Here is a 19,581-nt window from a genome sequence, read left to right as displayed (position 1 = left end):
AAAAATAACAAATTAATAATTATATCCTTTAAATTTAAGTTATCTTTATCATCGTGGAGAGCGATTTGTATGCTGGCTAATGTTGCTTTGCCTTGCAGAATAACAAGACATCTGTTCGTCAACTTCAGAGAGTCCACTCTCTCGTGCGAGATTTAGGCCAAGCATGTGATTTGAGAGCGCAATATGTTTGTTGACGGGCTTGCTGAACAAAGCAACCTGAATCTTGTAAGATTTTAGTCGGAGTTCCTTCTCAGCTTTGGTGTTTCTCAGTCTCACCATTGCATGACTATTAATTAATATTCCCTTGGTACATTTATTAGTAACTTCTTCCCATATATTACACCAAAACTAAAAAAAAAAATATCTTAAAATTTGTTAACTTTATCTTAAAATTTAATAAATTTTTAAATTTATTTTTTTAAATATATATATTTTAATAACATTTTTTCACTTTAATATTCAGCTGAAGATAGAAGAAAACATTTGTTTTAAAAATTTAAATTTAATAAAGAGACTTATAAATATGATAAAAACCCTCTTTTATAAATAGAATCAACAAGAGTAAAAAGTAAAGAGTATGGGCTTTACCCCATTTTTATGCAAAAATTACTCCCCCGTTTAAAAATGTAAGATATTTTTAACCAAATCTCACCTCCAATAAAGTAGTTACCTACTTTTCAACTAACCTATCTTTTTATATTTATCCCTATTAAACACCTTTTCATAAATATAAAGTCATTATCAATGAAGCACTTTTGAAAAAAAGCAATAATTACACATTAAAAGACTAAAAATGCCTTATATTTTTTAACGAAGGGAGTATTTTTTTTACAAATGAGGATTGTTTAGGTTTTAAGATTTTGACACCATGATTAAAAAATGCAATAAACAATAAATAACTTAACAAACTGTGTAGTTTTTTTTTTGTAAGTGTGTTATCCTTTTTTTTAATTTTTTCCTGTGATTGCGCCATATTTAAAAATGTTAGGTTAATTATTTATTAAGGATAAAATTTGGAAAAAAATTGTTTATTTATTTGACTCATAAGTGTTTAACTTTATTGCTTTATTGCTTATATTTTTTTGACAACATGAATAAGTGATCAATAAGTGAAGAACAACAACTACAAGTTACTTGTATGTTTTTGGTTTGAAAAAATAAAAATACTATTTTTTATATTTTAAAAGTTCTCCTGTTAAATTAACTTCAATTCAAAGTGACTATAGTGTTTGTGGTGGTGTCTTGAAAGATTCAAATGAAAGCTGGATTCAAGACTTCAATCAAAGGTTGGGCACTATTCTAGCTACCATTTCTGAAGTTTATGAAATCTTTAAGGGCTTGAATTATGTTGGCCAAATAGATTCAGGACAGTGGATGATTTTTTTAATTGAACGCATGCTATTGACAATTACAAAGAACAATCATAATTATTATCATTTTCATAATATTATTGATTATACGAAGCAGCTTTTGTGTAAGAATTTAATTGTATGTATGAAGAGGATAAGATCACGGGCTGTTTATTTAGCCAAGTTAGCTTACATCTCCCTGATGACTTCAACCCTTTTGACCTCCCACCTGTCTAGTTTAGTCTCTTGGGTGGTTGATGGTTTGTTGGTCTTTGTCGTTTATTTCCTTTGCCTTGTTCACTTTATGTTGAATGAGATTCCAGTTCATAGCCCCAAAAAGAGAGAAAGAGAGAACCCTTCAACTAGACTCATATTTTGAGCAGGAACAAATATTTTTGTAAAAATTTTCCACAAAATCTAGTAATCATGGAAAAAAAAGAAAAGAAGTTCCAGAGATGGGAGTGGGAGTTATTTTTATAATTTTGAAGTCTGCCAATGATTTTAAGCAAAATCTCACAACTATAAATGCACGCTGAGTTTAATGGTCTGAGCATTTTGTTTACAATTTTTTTTTTTGGGTATTCTTGTCGAGGACCGATACCATGTCAAGAATGACATACGGTTTGTATAAAGTTAAGTTTACATTTTTTTTTCCCCAATAGGCATTCAAGATATGCGTATGTCACCTCTAACATGGTATAGAGGAAATACAATATAAATAAAGGACTGTGCAAAAATCTCATAATTTGTTTCAACTCGGTCCAATTTATGAAACTCGATCCAGTCTGATCCTATAAACATTGATCCTGTGGGATCAAAAAGACAATACTATTTTTTCAAATAAAACCAGACTAGAGACCAAGTGGTCCAATCTCATTCTACGTAATTATTTTAATATAATTAAAATTAATTCATGAATTATTAATTAATAAGTCTTACACGAGATAAGTCCCTCCCCTATGGGTCACTCACATTCTCACACGCATTGGAGCTTCTCTCAATCTCTCATTCTCACATAGACATAAATGATGCCTTAGCATCTATAGCTGCTCTTTGCTAGTGCGCTACTATCGTCAATCAAGTTGGTCGTCACCTCTCGCCTTTGATTCATCGTCGAGCACGTCGCACCATCACCCTACCCGTGCCTTCCATCACCCTTGACCTCTGATTCATTGTCGAGCACTCCAGGTATGTTCGCACTGGGTTTCTTGATTGTTTCTGATTCTCATTTTTGCAGGAACTCAGCAATTCTAATTTCATTCCATGTTAAAAGACGTCTTAAGCCACCTTTCAAGTTTTTTTCCCTTCCTGAAGCTTTATTGTTGTGTTAATCTACATTGTCCAGAACTTGGCCATTCTAATCTACATTGTCACAGAGGTTTTGTTGATATCTCAACCTAGAATTAGTAGACTAATTGGCATGAAAAATGTTGATATAAATGACATGAAAAATGTGGTAGATATAAAGGACATGAGAAACGTGATTATGTTTAAAATCCATCGCAGCATGAATTTAATTTTTGATACTTTTGTAAATTAATTGTTGCCATTCAATCAAAAGTAATTTAAGAAACCAGAACTAGGCACTATGTAGGAATTTATCTCATTTTGTGCAACAAAGGAAGCTACTTGATCCTACAACTTATTTTTATCTCAAAAACAAATATCGGGTGGGTTATAACAAATATTTTTTTGAGGAAGCTTTGTTTCAGGTTAACTCTCATAACTCGTGTAAATTGAATGTAAATTCTAGTCACAAGATAATTAGAAAAAATGTTCAAACATTAAATTGGTTGTATGTTCCCCATTGTGTTTCATTGTGGCCTATTGGAATTTGTAGGCGATGATAGCTTTGATTTAATTGATGAAATAAAAAAGAAAAAAAAGGAAGAAACTTGGTGAACATTTTGCATCTTGTTTAAGGTCTATGGGCCATAGTGAGGCTATTTTGTTTAATAAATGCAAAAAAAAAAATTATTTCTCACATAAATGGTAGTGAATGAAATCAATTTATATGAGTGAAGATACAAAAAAAGATTCTTGTTAGAAGTTTAGAATGTGATGTCATGTGATTCACTTGGAAGAAGTCTCCTTATTTAATTTGACATCTACATATATTACTTTAATTGAGTTTATTGAGTTAAAATATATTATTGCCTCTCATGGAAAAAAAAAAGCTAAGTATTAATTAATAGGATCAGTTTTTCAATTTTAAGGACTAAGTCCAATCTTGTTAATATTTAAATCATTACTGGACCAGATTGAACTACCGATTGTGTAACTTAATTCTTTTTGTGAAAGGGACTAGACTTTGAGTTAAGTTGAAGTTCAATCCTTCGTGTAGCCCTTACAATATGTAAAAACATTAAACAACATACTTGAAATCAATATTTAAAAAAAAACTTTAATAATATTATGTAAAAACATTAAACAACATACTTGAAATCAATATTTTAAAAAAAACTTTAATAATATAATGCTTGATTTGTACTTAATAATATAAATATAAATATAAATATATCTGACTAACTTCTTTTGCCTGTAATACCTAATTACATCTAATCTAAATTCAAGGAAAACATATTTACCATTACAATTTACAAGCTAGTGATGTGAGTGGGTCCTTAATGCCCATTTGGCTTACCTACATGTTATATTTAAAAAGGACTTTTCAAAGTTTAAAAATGTTAAAGTTGTTTAATTTTTTCAAATTATTTTTAAAGTTCATTTAAAAATACATTAAAAAAATTCAAATTCCATTTCTTGAACTTAATTTTGAATAGTTTTTTAAAAATATTTTATATAATTTTGTCATCAATTAATTCTCACTCTTATATTTTCACTTAATAATTATCATAATTTAAATAATTTTTAATTTATCAAGTCAATTTCTTTTAAAAAAATATTTAAATATAAATTTTATCATAATAATTAATTTTTATTAAATTAATTTTGACCAAGTAGACTTTCAATTAAGGAACTTTCAGCAAACTGAAAAATAAAGCACACTATTTACAGGCTAGCTTCGAAATTTACTTTTCAGGCTAAAAACGAGGAGTTTACTGTTGATTATATGAGGATTTTGGTTGATTGACTGTTGATTATGACTGACTGCCTTCGAAGACGAAACTATCGATTCCAGAGAGCAAGGGGGCGGAACTCCGGGGGTGGGAAGAGAGCGGGTGATGGCATCGAGCTTGCAGAAGATCGAAGGGGATGATTCAGTTTTGTTGCGCGTCACCCATTCAAATATCAAGACTTTCTCCTCCGACATTCGATTCTCGCAGCAGGTGTGTGTCACTTTACGAACTTTTTGCCATCCACGCTTCCCTATCAAATTCTTCTTTGTTTTCCGCGATTTGAAAGTTACTCACTTGTTTCGTAGATGTCTGTCGAATCAGTAAAAGAGAAGCTCTGGAAAAAATGCGGCACGTCAGTGAACTCGATGCACCTCGAGCTCTATGACGACACAAACTACAAAATTTCCGATCTCGCCGACAATTCCAGACCCCTGGGTTTCTACTCGCCTCTGAATGGGTTCGTATATATATTTTATCATCCCCCCCTTACTGTCATTTAGCGATGATATAAAATAAAGCGCAAGCCAAATTTGTTGCAGTCACACCTCGTATATGTACTAAGTTACTTTTTTTTTTTTGGAGTTGCTCTATGTTAACTGCGTCGGACTGCAGGGTTGATGTCGCCCTGCTGCCACCTTTAGTAGAGTTCTTTGTTCAATCTGTTGCAGGACTATGCGTGCGCTCCATCTAGCGATCCTTCCGTAGCGGTTTGCTCCAGTTCTCAAGTTCTGGTGTCACCTTTTACTGTGTTTTTTTGGGGACAAGGTTCAAAATATGAGAGCTTCAAGTGTTTTTCTTTTTCAACTGTTATGGTCTTGTATGCCGCAGCATCCTAGGTCCTTCATTTGTCAAAATGCATGCAACATTGCTTTGAGAAATATGTTGCTTTATTGTTGTTCATGTCTGCTATCTATGTAATTCACAAAAGCAGCTTTTTGTTGTTTTCTTACACCTTCCTTCCTCTCTTTCCTTTTTGGTGCTAGTCCTTTAGGTTGTCAAAAGTACAGCATAGATATTTGATTTATAGATCTAATTGGCTTCTATGCATTTGCTTCTGGGGTAGGTTTCGTTTGCATGTTATAGATCTTGATCCATCATCTGTCACGTCTGGTGGTTGGCTGGAAGATACTTCATTGGTGGAGAAATACACGATTTCTGAAGAAGCTTATAATAAGCGTCAAGGCATGTCATCTTATCCATTCCCCCTCTCTTGAATTTGAGGTGGAAACAGACATTTGTTCCATCGACTTTTGACATTAAATTGTTCATTAGAATTAGATGGTTATTTGTCTTTACACTTGCATTCAAAGCTGGGTAAATGCATTTTGTTTTTACCCATAAACAGGCTAGATTATGACAAAGATGAGTAGTTGATAATGCATTCTCTACAGAGGTTTTTATTGGTTTGACTTGTATCTTTTCTTTCTAAATGATCAGTTTTATCTTTTCTTTCTAAATGATCAGTTTTGTTTCCTTCTTATCATTTCAAACATTTGTGCTGGAAAGTACTACAGTGATGTTCTTGCAGGTCTGCTATTGGATATGTTTGTTTTGATCGGCTCAATGTAGAGTTGCTCAAAAGTTCTTCCAGATTTCTTATTAAAAAAGGATTCCATATTAAAATTATGTATAAATTCAGCTACCAAGAAAGTAATGGCCATTGCTTAATATTTGGGTCATATTCTGTGTGATATTTATTTGTTCTTTAGATATACGTTTTCATAACCATTTTCTTTTTAGTAAAAGTTCAGCTTTCATCCAAAGAATTTACTACGTATGTGTATTTATGTTAGACTTGGTTGCCATGGAGATAGTCGAATACAAGATGAAAAATATACTGCCTGTCAAGAAGTTTTGATATGGAAATTATTCCATAAATATTTATAAATAGTTTGTGATGTGTGTTTTTATATTGCTTTTCTCAGGAACTTTTAGAAAATTCAAAGAGAAATTGTCTTCCCAAAATCAATCAGCTGTTGCAGCAAAGGTAAGTGTTTGGTTCATTTATCTCTCTTATATGTTGTTGAAATGTTCTCCAAGAGTTATTTTCATGTTTAACATAAAGATAGAAGACTGCATTAGAGTTCTACGTGTTCATTAACTAAAATAGATCATACGCAATCTAGATAATTATCTGATACTTTCAATGATTGGCCATTTCATTGCACAGGTGCCAGACACCTCTGTGGAAGGCCTATGTTCAAACATTAAGGTCAGTCAATCATGTCTCTTTTTTTCTCTTCAGTTTTCTATTGATCACAACTGCTTTATAGAATTTGTAGTCTGAGATGAACATTAGCATATGGATGTGCTGATGTGGCAAGGGAAAATAGATGGAGTATAAGAGTTGGCTATTGATTGGTTAAGTGTAGTATTTTGACTATTCTCTCATTTATTATCTTGTATAATAACGGCAGAGACCAAATCAACTATACTATTTTTGTTATTTTTGTTAAGACAACAGTTGATATAATTGTTGAATGACTTGTTAGGGTAGAGTTTAATGAACTTAGAAATTCTATGAGCACACGCACTTCCTATGATATCTCGTTACCAATTATTAAAAATTTTGCTAATCATCTACTGCTTGTCATGTTAACCAGAGAGTTAATGACTAATAAGATCAACAGCTAGCTGTATGCTGTAGCTATTGTTGTTTGAATTGTGTAAATATTTTTGAATCACACTTTGTTGGATGTGCGTTTTCCTTTGGACACATCAATTCTTGCATGTCTTCCTTTTTCTGATAGATGCATATTTTCCCCTTTATTCTCTTTCTCCAAACAGTTATAAATTGTGCATTTTCTCATTATCCAAGTCTGTCGAATCATTTATTTAGTAAAATATTGACAATAATGATGTTCTACTCCTCTCTTGAATTTATAAATATTAAGGTAGGTTCCAGATGTGAAGTTGAACCTGGGGAGAAAAGGGGTGTAGTAAAATTTGTTGGCCAGGCAGACGCATTGGGTCCTGGTTTGTGGGTTGGAGTACAGTACGATGAACCCTTGGGCAAGCATGATGGCATGTAAGGCCTCTTTCTTTGTGTATCATATGTAAACATCTCTACGCTTAAGCGTAGCTTTTGAATTTGCTTCTGTAGATTATTTCTCCCTCAAGTATATCAGTTTACTCGTTAGCATCCTATCAACTTCATATTTCCTGAACAAAATTGTAAATATTTGAAGTTTTTTTCAGGATTGAACTCTTTTTTTTTTTTTCTCTTTTATATATTAGAAAGACTTATAAATACATAGTGGAAAGAGATAGCTACGACGCCAGCCATTCAATCCCAGAATTCAGAGAGCATATAGTCTTAACTCTAAAATTTAACCATCAAGTGATGCATGCTAAATGTAGAAGTTTTATTCCATCCATATGACGCTTCGCACATTTACATATCACCTATTTGTACCAATACCCTAACTAACTAGCTTCCTTTACCCCCTTAACTACTATTAACCCCACATAAAAATGCTCCCTCCTCAAATTGATCATACACTCATACTTCCTCCTGGTAAAAACTTTGATGTGCAAAACTTCCAAACTGCCTGAAAGTATGGCTTTGGTCTATGCAACTTCAAGGATGTTGTGACTAGGTTGAGGTTTGGTTTATGTGGCACAAGCTGGAGGTGACGAACAAAGCAATCTTGTGGCCTCAAGTTGGTACTTTGAAAAAAAATTGTGTGTTTGATTTAGATCCTTATAAAGTAGTGTACAAAAAATTAATTGTCAATATTTGCTTGATTGGAAAAAGAGAATTATGGATTTTTTTTTTATTTTTGTGAATTAACATGACCATCAATCAGGAATCTTAATCGTAATTCCTGAATAAATTCGAATGAAACTCTTGCTTTTTTAGTGGTGGAACTGGATCACCCGAGGAGTCTCTTTTTTGGGTTGCATACTTCCTGTTGAAGTGCAACATTTTGCCTTTTGATAATATTCATGTTTCAGTTGCGAAACACAAGTTTGATGATAATTTTCTTTTATTGTGTCCTTTGTGGCTTGAACATGTGATTACAGCGATCATGTTGCTGGCACATCAATCTAATATAAATGTATATGAGCCTCTCTTTTGTTTGGACCAACGTATGAACCTCTCCCCTTGTTTCAAGTAAACCATGAACTTTCCTAATCCTTTGTTTAAACTTTCAGCATAACATGAGCTATGCTTATTTCTCGAATTACTCAGATCTACCTTGACAATTTTGATATTGGATTCTTCTTGTATGTCATTTCACTTGTTATCGTTCTAGAATCTCTTTTACACAGCAATATCTATTTTCATTTCGTCAACATATTAATGTTGTTTAGACCATTTTTTTTCATTGTATTTAATGCCCATACAATGTTGGCTCCTATTATTTTGTAGCATGACGTTATTTGTCTGTCTAATGTTATGGCCGTACCTACATGTCTTTTGATGTCTCTCGGTTATGTTGTAGGGTGAAGGGAGTACGCTACTTCGAATGCCCTCCATCTCATGGTGCAATGGTTAGATCAGAGAAAGTAAAGGTTTGTTTAGAACCATGTTGTAGTGAATTGACTAGTGCATGAAGTTATTCGTTACCAATTACGTTTTATTCTTGTACACAAGTCATATTGACTAGTAAAGTTTGAAAACGAGTCGTATTATTTATGATTTGTTAGTGTCACCTGCTATAATTCTTTGTTTAGCCAATAATGCGCTAAAAGTTATATTTTTTAATTGATTATTGACGATTTTGATGTTTTTGACCTGATGAAATAGAGTTGCCTTTGACTGAGGTCTCTGTTTGGTTTCAAAACGTCTGAGGTCTTGGGACAAGAGTTTCTTATGATCACTAATGCTGATTTTGAACTGGGTTACTTTAGGCTTAATACTTAAATTTTATTGGATCGGTAAATTAGAGAAGGTTAAATTGCCTGTTCAATCTGTTGTCTTATGAAGTGTGTTTTTAATCTGAAATTCAAGATAAGTATAGGTTAGTATCCTCACAGAAATAAGTGATCTGCACTCCAATGACATGCTTTTGTTTGAGATTTAAAAAAAAAAAAATTATGGCCCAGATGCTTTAGTCCGAGATTTTAATATATAAATATCCCTTTTCAGGTTGGTGACTACCCAGAACGAGATCCGTTTGAGGAGGACGAAATATGAACGTGAGCTGGAACTTGGAAGCATTGCTTTTTCCATGTAGGCCTCAAGTTAAACACTATGTTTTCTTTCCTTTTCTTTTTCTTGAGCGGCTAAACATTGCTGTTGGAAATCACCTTTCTGACGTTTCTGGGTAGCTCGTGTGAGGATTTTTTATTTTTTATTTTTTTAAGCTCCATAGCTATGCACATGTAGTTTGAAGATACTTCCTTCACTCACCTACTCATATAAGTAAAGATAACTCTTACAAGGTTCAAGCAAGTTATTTTTTTAAATTATATTTGTGATTATTTTCTTAAAACACCCTTGTTAGTAATGGTTCTTATTTATTGCAATTATTCTTATAACTACATATTTCTAAATTTAAATTGGAAGTTCTATTGAAAACATATGTTGAACTTGAAATTGGATGGCTTTTACTAATAATCAAAATCAAGAAATTTTGTAGTTTTTGCTTAAGCCACAAGCCGGTATGAGTGTCTATTGTATATAACTTTCCTCCGCTATCATTTGTTCTGCGCAGCCTTTGGACTAGCTCCACTTCACTTGTTCTGCCTTTCAATGTAAGTTTCCAGGCGCATGCACTTCCCAAGTTAAATTCTTTAGAAGTGAAACCAGGAAGAGTTTAGTAGTTTCATGGGAATAGAAATAAATTCAAAACCTCAATGTTTTAGTCCAACAGTCCCCATAGCGCGATGATTACAAAGGCTTTACGCTTTAGTTATACAACTGCATCCTAGCATTTCAAGGGGAACGACGAGGAACAGATGAGACCGTTCAGCACTTATGTACAACCTCGTAATAATAGGGCTCCACATTACGTCCAATTTATATTCATATTCAAGACCTCGACAAAAAGTCAAACATATAGCGTCTCCATTAGAAGCTGCTTAGCATATCTTCCTCCTTATGGGCACTTTAAAATTGACACTCGCTTCAATATAGGCAAAATAAACGCCGAAGAATAATGTCCATTCGCTTACTAGTCTTCCGCCTCATCCAAAATAACCTTCCTGCATAATCACGCAAATTATGTCACATCCATTGAAGCACGCGATAAATGATATGGAGAAACAGAGTTACTTCAGTTGCCTTGATTCTTATTGGTTCTTCAATATTTTTCAATTACATGTAGAGTTACCAATCTGAATTACTACGTCATATCTGCAATTTTTGAGTGGACATTTAGCTTCTAATAATCAACATCATTAGGTATTATTTTCATATCGTAAAGAATGAATGTTGGGCAAAAATTTGAATAAGCATCAGAAATAACATGTTAATAAGTAGATGGGATTACTGACTTCCAAATAAATCGAGCCTGCCATTCTCTAACCACGTCTGACACCATTCTATTGAATTTATTGAGTAACCAGTAAGCAGAAAAAAGAACACATTATCACACTGCCATTTTTAAAAGCTATGGTCATGAACTTATCGTTAGACGTGACCATTTTAATTCATGTACAACTTTAAAAACACAGATGGATAAGTAAAATCAGAAATTAGCACTCCAACGCAATAGGAAACAGAAGGTGCATCATCTTGCAAACCATACCTTCTTGCCCGAATAGTCCGTTTTCCAGTGTTATCACCCTTTCCCTCCTTCATGGTGCTTTTCTTAGTTCTGGACATGGTTCCTCCTATGATAATTAGTTTGTCAGTCAAAAAAATAAAAAAGAAAAAGTTGCACGGTTCACATGTCAAGAATGATGTAACTCATCTCATGTTTGTTGCAAATGCACAGTTCACTGTAGTTATGGGAACAGCCAGGCTGAAAAATTTTCGGTGTTAAACAGTAAAATACCTCTCTTATTGGCCATGGGAGATTGAACTTCAATATCCCCTCCATCCGACTCTGTCAACTCACTTGAAATAGCAGAATGTTCTTCTGAATCAACGTGTTGCTTTTCAATTTATCATTCTTAGACAAAGCTATCCTTTTATTGCATGGATCGATAACTTCACCACCTGCTTCCTCTGCTTAATACTCAAGGTTTTTCAGCAACAAAAATACAAGTTGGCCGGCTAAAAACAGCAGAAGCTAATTTAAAGCAACAAGCTATACGAAACTCGTACAATTTTTAAATACTTCACATCCAATAAATTCATACTGATTATGGAAAATACTTTCCTAAAAATTTTAATAATGCTGTAGCATATTAGTGCTTATGTGCTCATCATCGTTACCAACATGTCTCTTTAGATAAGTGCACATATATAATTGCATTTGTAATGCCAACAACTTCCAAAAGGCATCGTTTTGCAAAAGATTGATCGCGCGAGATCGAAGAGCACATGCTCACACGTGAAAGGTTATTTAACATATATTCAAATAACATTTTCTTTTTCGATTAGAATCAGGAAATCACAACATATTGATAAAATTCTTGTGGTGGATCCTTCCTCTCTTGATTTCACCTAAATTTAGTTTAAGGTGATAAACATCTTGTCTTATTCTAAACAATCCTTCAAGCTAAAGCTACATAATGGAAGACAACTAAAACGCAAGAAGAATGAAAACTTAGTTTGGAAATTGGGGCTGCAAATGACTTAATGGGTGGTCAGTCATTCGACTCAGTTATAGATATATCTGAAAATGTAGGGACATTAGGAGGATGATAATGAACTTTCAAAAGTTAGTGGAATTAACCTGTAGTAACATTAGATTCTGCATGGTCTTCAGCATCTATGGCTGCGGTATAGCCTTCCCGGCTGCCAATCTTCTGTTGATGAATGTGAGCGTTTCTAGCAGTTACTTCTTGTTCCTTTATTTCCATGTGGAACTTTTGTAGTTTATCCTCGAACTCCTCGATGCACGATTTAAGCTCTGGTTTTGCAAATTTCTTGCCCTGATTTCAATTTATAATACACAGAGAGCAACCTCAGCCATTATAAAAGAATAAACGCGAGGGAAGCGAAACATCATTATCCTTTATGTAGGAGACCAAATTATTACCTTGCTTATTATGTTCCTAAAATGGTCCATAACAGAATCCTCTGACAAGGCATGTTCATACATCTTAAATAGCTCAATGAGTTTTTTCATCCCTCTTTCAGTAAATGCCAGCTGAGAGAGGCAATAAGAAAGATGTTCTAATTGTCTGACATCTGCAAATATAAAAAGCTACATTTAATCAGAATTAGTAAACAAGAAATTAACATCTATTTCTTACTAATTTAAAGATAAGATCAATGCATAACAAGGAAAACTTAGAGGGACGGCATATGTTTTAGCTTTGAACCAGGTTAAACAGCAGTTGACCAGAAAGCGAATCAAGAAAAATATTATTACAGTGGCAATGATTGTTTATTACATCACAGAAAAGGAAAAGAGCCAAATAGAAAACGGCTTTAATCCATATTATTATTCAACAAATAAACAGGATTGAAACTTGAAGATAGTCGATGAAGTCATTTCAAACAGAAATTCATATAAAACCAGTGACTTCGGTTCTTCATTATCATAATTGTAATACTGAAGAAAAACTTCCCCCATAAGCCAATTTCAGAAATCATACAGGTAGAGACATTATCAGGCCTTAACCAACACTCGCTACTTCGCTCACTAAATATAAACGGGGAGTGTTAAGATATTCTCAAAGAAATAAAAATACCTGTAACACCACTGAACCTATTGCATAGCTTTTCCACAAGAGCTTCCATTTGTTTGTCCTGAAACGATTCAAGAGAACTCGTGAATATTATAACCAGAAGCATCGATCAGAATTACTGAACATTTAAAATATCATATACCTTCTTGATCGAAGCAATTAAAAATTGCATAATATTGCAGAAAGAATCCTCAGTAAGATTCTGATTGGATAGTTTGCTGAGTATATCTGGAAGTAAATTATAAACTGGATTGCTTCCTGATGCCATGAAGAGAAGAGATAAATTAGGTGCCATTCTCCTATAGAAGGGAACATTAGGAGAAAATCATAGGATGGCAGTAGTATAACTTTTTTTCTCAAAAGGACAACTCTTCTGGATATAAAAATGCATATATATACTGCCTATTTGACATTCTAAACAAATATTTATTAAATTTGGATATCTTCATCCAAAGGTCAATGTGACTGCGAACAAGGCAGGGTACTAATACATTATTGTAACATATAATTTGCATTTATATATATGTATAACGAATTATTAAAGTAGAAGAGAAAAACCTTTCTTGGAAAGTTCATGGAAAAATAGCTTAGCAAGACTTGAAATTCTCTTGTCTTCATCCTCTAATCTTAAAGCCATTTCGTTGATGTAACCTTTTACCTGATCAAGCAATGATACATCAGATTCACTTTAACAGCAAAAATTGAAAAAGGCAACAAAGTTACAGCAACATCTACCTTCATCATGTCATTCAGTATGAGATGTGAAAGCACCAGAACAGCATTCTTCCTTACAGAAATGCAAGGATCTCTGAGGCGGGCATACATGTTCTCTGTCCATGGTTCTAAAAGATTGGGAAACCGAACTGCTAAGTCACCCAGTGCAATGGTACAATTAGAACGAACAGTTTCTGAATTTGCACCTTCGACAACGGTGAATAGGAGCTGGAGATTTGCATCACTGAAAACGAATCACTAAGAAAACTATTTCATCCTCCACAAGACATCAATAAATAGGAAAGTGGATGTGGGGGGAACGTAGCGAAGAACTCACCAAAACTCTGCATCAATAATCATGAATCGACATAAAGCTAGCATTGCTGACGCCTGCAATTCTGGGTACTGAATGCATAGAAGTTACACTAGTGAGTAGGACAGTTAATTGTTCCTTTCGGAGTAACATGATTTTAAAAAATATAGCTGCATTATTATATTCTGGTTTTTGAAAATTTAAGAAACTTCTCATCACTTCTGCAATAATATATTACATATTTATGTTTGTTAAGTTTGCTTGTCTCCATGTCTAGGCGTGTTCATTTGATTGTGATCCAAAATGCTACAAATTTTTTGGTAGCAAAATGCATTTGTTGTATTTTACATGATATCTTCCGCGTGGTGCTGTAGAACATGGGAAACCGAGAAGGGCTTGAAAATATTAAGGCAATCACCTTCTGCATCAGTCCAAAATTTCTACAAAGCTTGGACAAAAAAGTCGCACAAATTCCAATCAAATTCTTTTCGCTTGAACAACCAGAAACGATTTCCTTCTCTGCTTTTTCAAACAAAGCATCAAGTAATGCGTCCTCAGAAGCGGCCAAACCTAACTCTTCATTTATGTTATTATCCTGCAACGCATTTGCAGGCAATTCTTCAAAAAGCTGAAAACCAACAGATAAAATTATTACGGGAAAGAATATAACTGGAAAAAACTCTTGCACACCTTTTGTATGCCAGATGGAGCTGTCCAATTACTATCTATACTCTGATTCTCAGCATCCATCTTTTCTTTCGCCATTTTCTGTTTCTGAATTTTTCTAGAACACGACTCAATATATACGAGTTGATTCATGGCAACATGGCTAATGACAAACAAACATCGACTTAGTTTTGCTACTTGAACAGTTGTATGTGTGCCGACTTTACTGGAATCACTTTCATTCTGCATATCATCCCCGGAATCATTAAATACAGAACCCAGAGTCTTTCTAACCATGTCAGCAGCCACGGTTTCCGGGGTAGGATGAATTGCATATATGGCAGCTATCGCTTTGTCTGCAGCAGCATACCAGATATTTCCTGGAAGCCAAGAGCCAGTAATCAAACTTTCCAGAATACCAAATATCCGAGCACCACTAGTAACCAACAATTTTTTCTTGTCATCATCAGACAGTCTCTGGATAGCAAGACATGCTGTCCTAGCAAGCAAAGGGTCAATTTTAGCCCAACGACCAAACCCAATGTCAATGATGTCCGGCAAATGTGATCCCAGGACACCGGCTGATGAATTTGCCACCATGCAAAGAACAGCTAAAGCACCACGGCTTTGCTCCGCAGTGGTTCCACTAATATTGAAGCAAAAAATATCCCATAATGCTGATATCTGAAACAGCAAAGACATGAAATTAATTGATGGGAGCTAAGCCTAATAATGGGCATGAAAAACCAATTTGACGGAAGGAAATGAGGCATATGTAGGATAATTTAAATCAGCAATCGAAGCTCATAGCCAGCATCAATAATCTTAAAGTCCTGCTTCTCAGTAAACAAGAAGTGTATAGCCAGCAACATCGTCTGTCATATAACATTGTACAAACATAAAAGACATTACTAAAGTAAGAGCTGGAGGCTGTCAAATAATTTATGCAACATATTGCTTAATAAAAAAACAACATAAGAAAACATACAGTGCTGGAAGATAAGTCACCCTTGGAGACCAGTGCACCAACTATGAACTCCAGAGCTGCTAGATCTCCTATATTGGAATCAATGACAAGACTCGAGAGGTTCTTGGCAGTTTCAACTGGGTTCTTCCTAATATATATAGTATTGAAAGCGTTCTCCACTGCTTCATAGATGGATTTATCTTGGGAAAATACCTATGCCAGAAAGAGTTAATTGTGGAATACAATATCATCTAAGCCATGGACAAGAAAGAACAAAGAGCTTACCAATGGCAACATTTTCCGAAGACATTCCTCCGAGCCATCAATTTGAAACTGTCTACACCTCATCAGCAAGAGAATTGTGTTTTCAACATCAGTAACGGAGGATGAAGCCATCAATTGGACAAGGGTAGGCATCGTCGCACATATACATTTAGAGAACCTCAGTCCCGCCTCAAGCGATGCAACCAACGCCCTAGTCTGCTCCAAATTCCCAACATCCGGCAGATTACTATCTTGCAACGCAGTCACCTCTTCTGGCTGGGATATACAACTATCAGTTAAACTGTCTTGATGCTCCTTCGCAACAGGTCCAGGATTTAAATCGTCGACTTCACCGTCACCAAGGCAGTTATCACCATCAGATGGTAAATCATCAGTAACATCTTCTGAAGGCATAGCTGGCTCAAGTTCATTTAATCTCTTTTTGTACTGATCTAAGGTTGCTTCAAATGAAGCTATTCGAAGCTGTGGACCAAATGGGTTGTGCTGCAGCATCATGATCAATAGGTTTAAAGCAGATTTCCTGACTATTGCACTCTTGTCCTCCAATCTACCAGCAGCAACAGCCGCAACTTCATTCCACAAACCAATTGAAATACAATGCTCTTCACATAATTCAGCCCATACCTGGAGAACTCGACTTCTTGTATAAGCTGACACGTCTCTACAACGTTCAAGTAAGATTTCCAACATAGCTTGCTTAGTACGCAGGCGAATAGATTTAGAGCTCACTTCACCCTCAACATCCTTAAATGCCTTTGCTATTAGCTTTCCCAGCACACCAACAAGAGCGTTTCTAATCTTATAGGATTCACCACCAAAGTGTGGAATAAGAATGCCAATATTAGTGGAGACTAACTTAGGAAGGCGATCAGCTAGCTCTACAAGAAAACGCCCCACATTTTCTGCCCCAACCGTGTCCCTTACATAATCTTTTGGATTAGTCCTTCCAATCTCTCTAATAAGAGAGATTGCCATGCTTCCATCTGCATACTTCTTCTCAGCATCCGCAGCTGCATCAGCCATGTGGGCAACAACAAAATCATACTTGTGAATTAGGTGTATTATGGATGCACACGATTGTGCCATGTAATGGTACTTTGTAGAGCAAGCCCCAATAATACGACATAGAGCATCTTTTGCTTCAGAATCTTTCAGGAGCACTGGTTTCTCAAACAAAGAGAACGCATTTCTACAAGAAGGAGATGCCAAGTAAGGAGGTTTCCACTAAAACTTCACTAGGAAGGAAATACATCTATCTTCCGACAGAACTAAAAGATAGATCGCTTACTTTGTAATAAAAGACAAATAATTTTCATCTGGGTCTGACGAACCAAAAAGCAGTTCAAGGTTGATCTCCAACGAGTTAGCAATAAGACTAAGTATTCGGCCTCTCTGTGCCTCCCAATTCCATGAATTCACGGGTTGTTTCTTCCTGTGAGTGCTAACTGTTACCTGAACTAACACTAAAATGCTTCAATTGACTTTGACAGAGGGATACATGTATCTCTAACTAAACAAACAAGAAACTTATGATGTTAAATAAAAATTAAAAATTAGTGAAATGCAAAACCTTGAAACTGTTGTTCGAACCACTGTTGGACTCTTCGGCGAGAACAATGTTTAGGAGGAAGTATGTATATATTTTAAAAGCATTGCGATGAGAAGCAACACGATCTAGTACTGGAATCTCTTCGTCCTGACCTTGAGATACTCTTAGGAGCGAGTCCACATTAGGTAAAAGCACGCTAACATTGGAACGAAGACTTTCGACGATATTTAATTTGCAAGATGGAGGCAGACTACCATAACCCCGAATCAATGAGTACACCCGATCAAAAACATCTTGATCTTCAACGCAAAACAATTCTTTATCCGAAAGATCAAAGGACACGCCTGTTTAGACGAATAAGCTGATAGTTAAATCCTGCCAATCGGGCATTTTTGTTCAGCAATTTAATGAGACAAAACCATGTGAAGTTTTGTTAAATTGAATCCATTATATGCATGGTTTAGGTCAGCGAACTTACTAAGTCATTCGTGACAAAAACCGAACATTGCTGAATCAAATTGAATAAAATTCCAGTTTCTCGTGGAATGGCGAATTTAAAAAAGAATGCAATATAATCTGGATCTGCGAGACACGGAAAAGGAAGGAACCCGACCTTTGACAAATTCTTCGAGTTCAGAGGCGCGGAGTGAAGAAGTGTCCACGAGGTTTTTGACGCAGAGGCGGCCATCATCGTGATCTTCGTCAAGTTCTAGAAGAGTACGGGGGAAAACGAAAGGAGGAGCCATGGAGATTGAAAGAGAGAACGAGGTTTTCTCTGTTCTTTTCGTTCCTCGCACGTCAGGTTCTTCAGGAGTGAGCGTGACCTCCAAAATTCAAACGCAGCTGGACAGTCTGAGCGGGAAATTTTTGTTGCTGGAGTTGGCTTTCCCTGTTTACATGAAAAATAAAAGGGGGAAAGGGTAAGTGTCGTAATTTTTAAAAAATATAGATAATTAGCAATAACCGTTAATTTGTAATTCTTAACAAGATGGGAGTGAGGAAGAGGAGACGAGAACGAAGAGAGTGGAAGAGGCCGGGAGAGAAAGATGAAAGTGGAAGGAGAAGGTAGTGAGGGCAAGAAGCTTACCTCTTTCTGTGGAGCACGAAGAAGGAAGGAGGAGTGTGACTGACGGACTTGAGCAACGAGAATGGAGAGTGTCGACGATGAAGGCAGAAGGCCACCGGAGTTGGGAGGGACAGAGGGAGACTGCGAGAAACAGTCAGAGGTGGGGACTGGCGAGGATGTGAAAAGGCAGAGAGTGAAGGATCGCTCCTACGATCCCGCCTATTTCGAAAGTTTCGAAAACGAGTAAATATTAAAGAATTGAAAAATAGGGTGCGTTTGATTTCTATTAAAAAAAAACTCTTTCAAATAGGTGTTTTGAATTTAATTATTTTTACTTTTTGTCTTTTTAAAAACAATGAAAACATCGTATCATTCTTAAAACAAACTACATTTGATAATTGAAAAATATAATTAACTTCATTAATTTTTATTATAAATTATTGTTATTAATTATCTACAACTATTACTATCAACTTATTTTTAAATTTTAAAATTAATTTTAACTTAAAATAACCAAACATATTTTTATCTTGTTTTCAAAAATAATTTTTAAAAACCCAATGGCACAGAAAGCAAACAAGCCCTAATACTTCCGCCTTTCTTAAATTATAATGGGTACTAGTTAATATTCTTAAATTCAATTTGTAAAAGATGTGTAATTTTTAATTTTACCTTTTATTAAAATTAATGACCATGACAAAGTGTATCTGAAAATTATAACTTAATAGTATAAATTAAGAATGAGTAATAATGATGTTGAAAAAATCAATTAAAATTGGCATGAATGGTAAAGACTTTCATTAGTCATTTAAGCAAGATATCCAAATTTCGGCCTTGT

General features: G+C 34.8%; 2 protein-coding genes across 2 annotated transcripts; one reads left to right on the top strand and one right to left on the bottom strand.

Annotated features, from left to right (window-relative positions):
• The first annotated feature begins 4,449 nt into the window (after positions 1–4,449).
• On the top strand, positions 4,450–9,826 carry LOC129304092 (tubulin-folding cofactor B). The gene is made up of 8 exons (XM_054943740.1): positions 4,450–4,639; positions 4,735–4,886; positions 5,493–5,611; positions 6,355–6,416; positions 6,600–6,641; positions 7,324–7,457; positions 8,878–8,947; positions 9,525–9,826. Exons 1-8 carry the CDS (start codon positions 4,535–4,537, stop codon positions 9,570–9,572), a joined length of 732 nt encoding a protein of 243 aa, XP_054799715.1. The 5' UTR covers positions 4,450–4,534; the 3' UTR covers positions 9,573–9,826.
• A 375-nt stretch (positions 9,827–10,201) lies between these two features.
• On the bottom strand, positions 10,202–18,922 carry LOC129307428 (condensin-1 complex subunit CAP-D2-like). Its single transcript, XM_054948390.1, is given in 19 exon segments — positions 10,202–10,582; positions 11,128–11,212; positions 11,377–11,470; positions 11,473–11,552; positions 12,223–12,421; positions 12,529–12,680; positions 13,187–13,244; positions 13,326–13,441; positions 13,742–13,841; positions 13,919–14,141; positions 14,235–14,302; positions 14,629–14,805; positions 14,901–15,560; positions 15,865–16,056; positions 16,129–17,317; positions 17,417–17,580; positions 17,699–18,021; positions 18,291–18,566; positions 18,765–18,922. Coding segments are annotated over 18 exon segments (4,044 nt in total). The 5' UTR covers positions 18,424–18,566; positions 18,765–18,922; the 3' UTR covers positions 10,202–10,551.
• Between the last annotated feature and the right edge of the window lie 659 nt (positions 18,923–19,581).

This window comes from Prosopis cineraria, unplaced genomic scaffold (assembly GCF_029017545.1).
Source record: "Prosopis cineraria cultivar Desert tree isolate PC_DT_omini unplaced genomic scaffold, ASM2901754v1 PC1, whole genome shotgun sequence".
Lineage (NCBI taxonomy): Eukaryota > Viridiplantae > Streptophyta > Magnoliopsida > Fabales > Fabaceae > Prosopis > Prosopis cineraria.
This window is presented reverse-complemented; position numbering and strand designations above follow the sequence as displayed.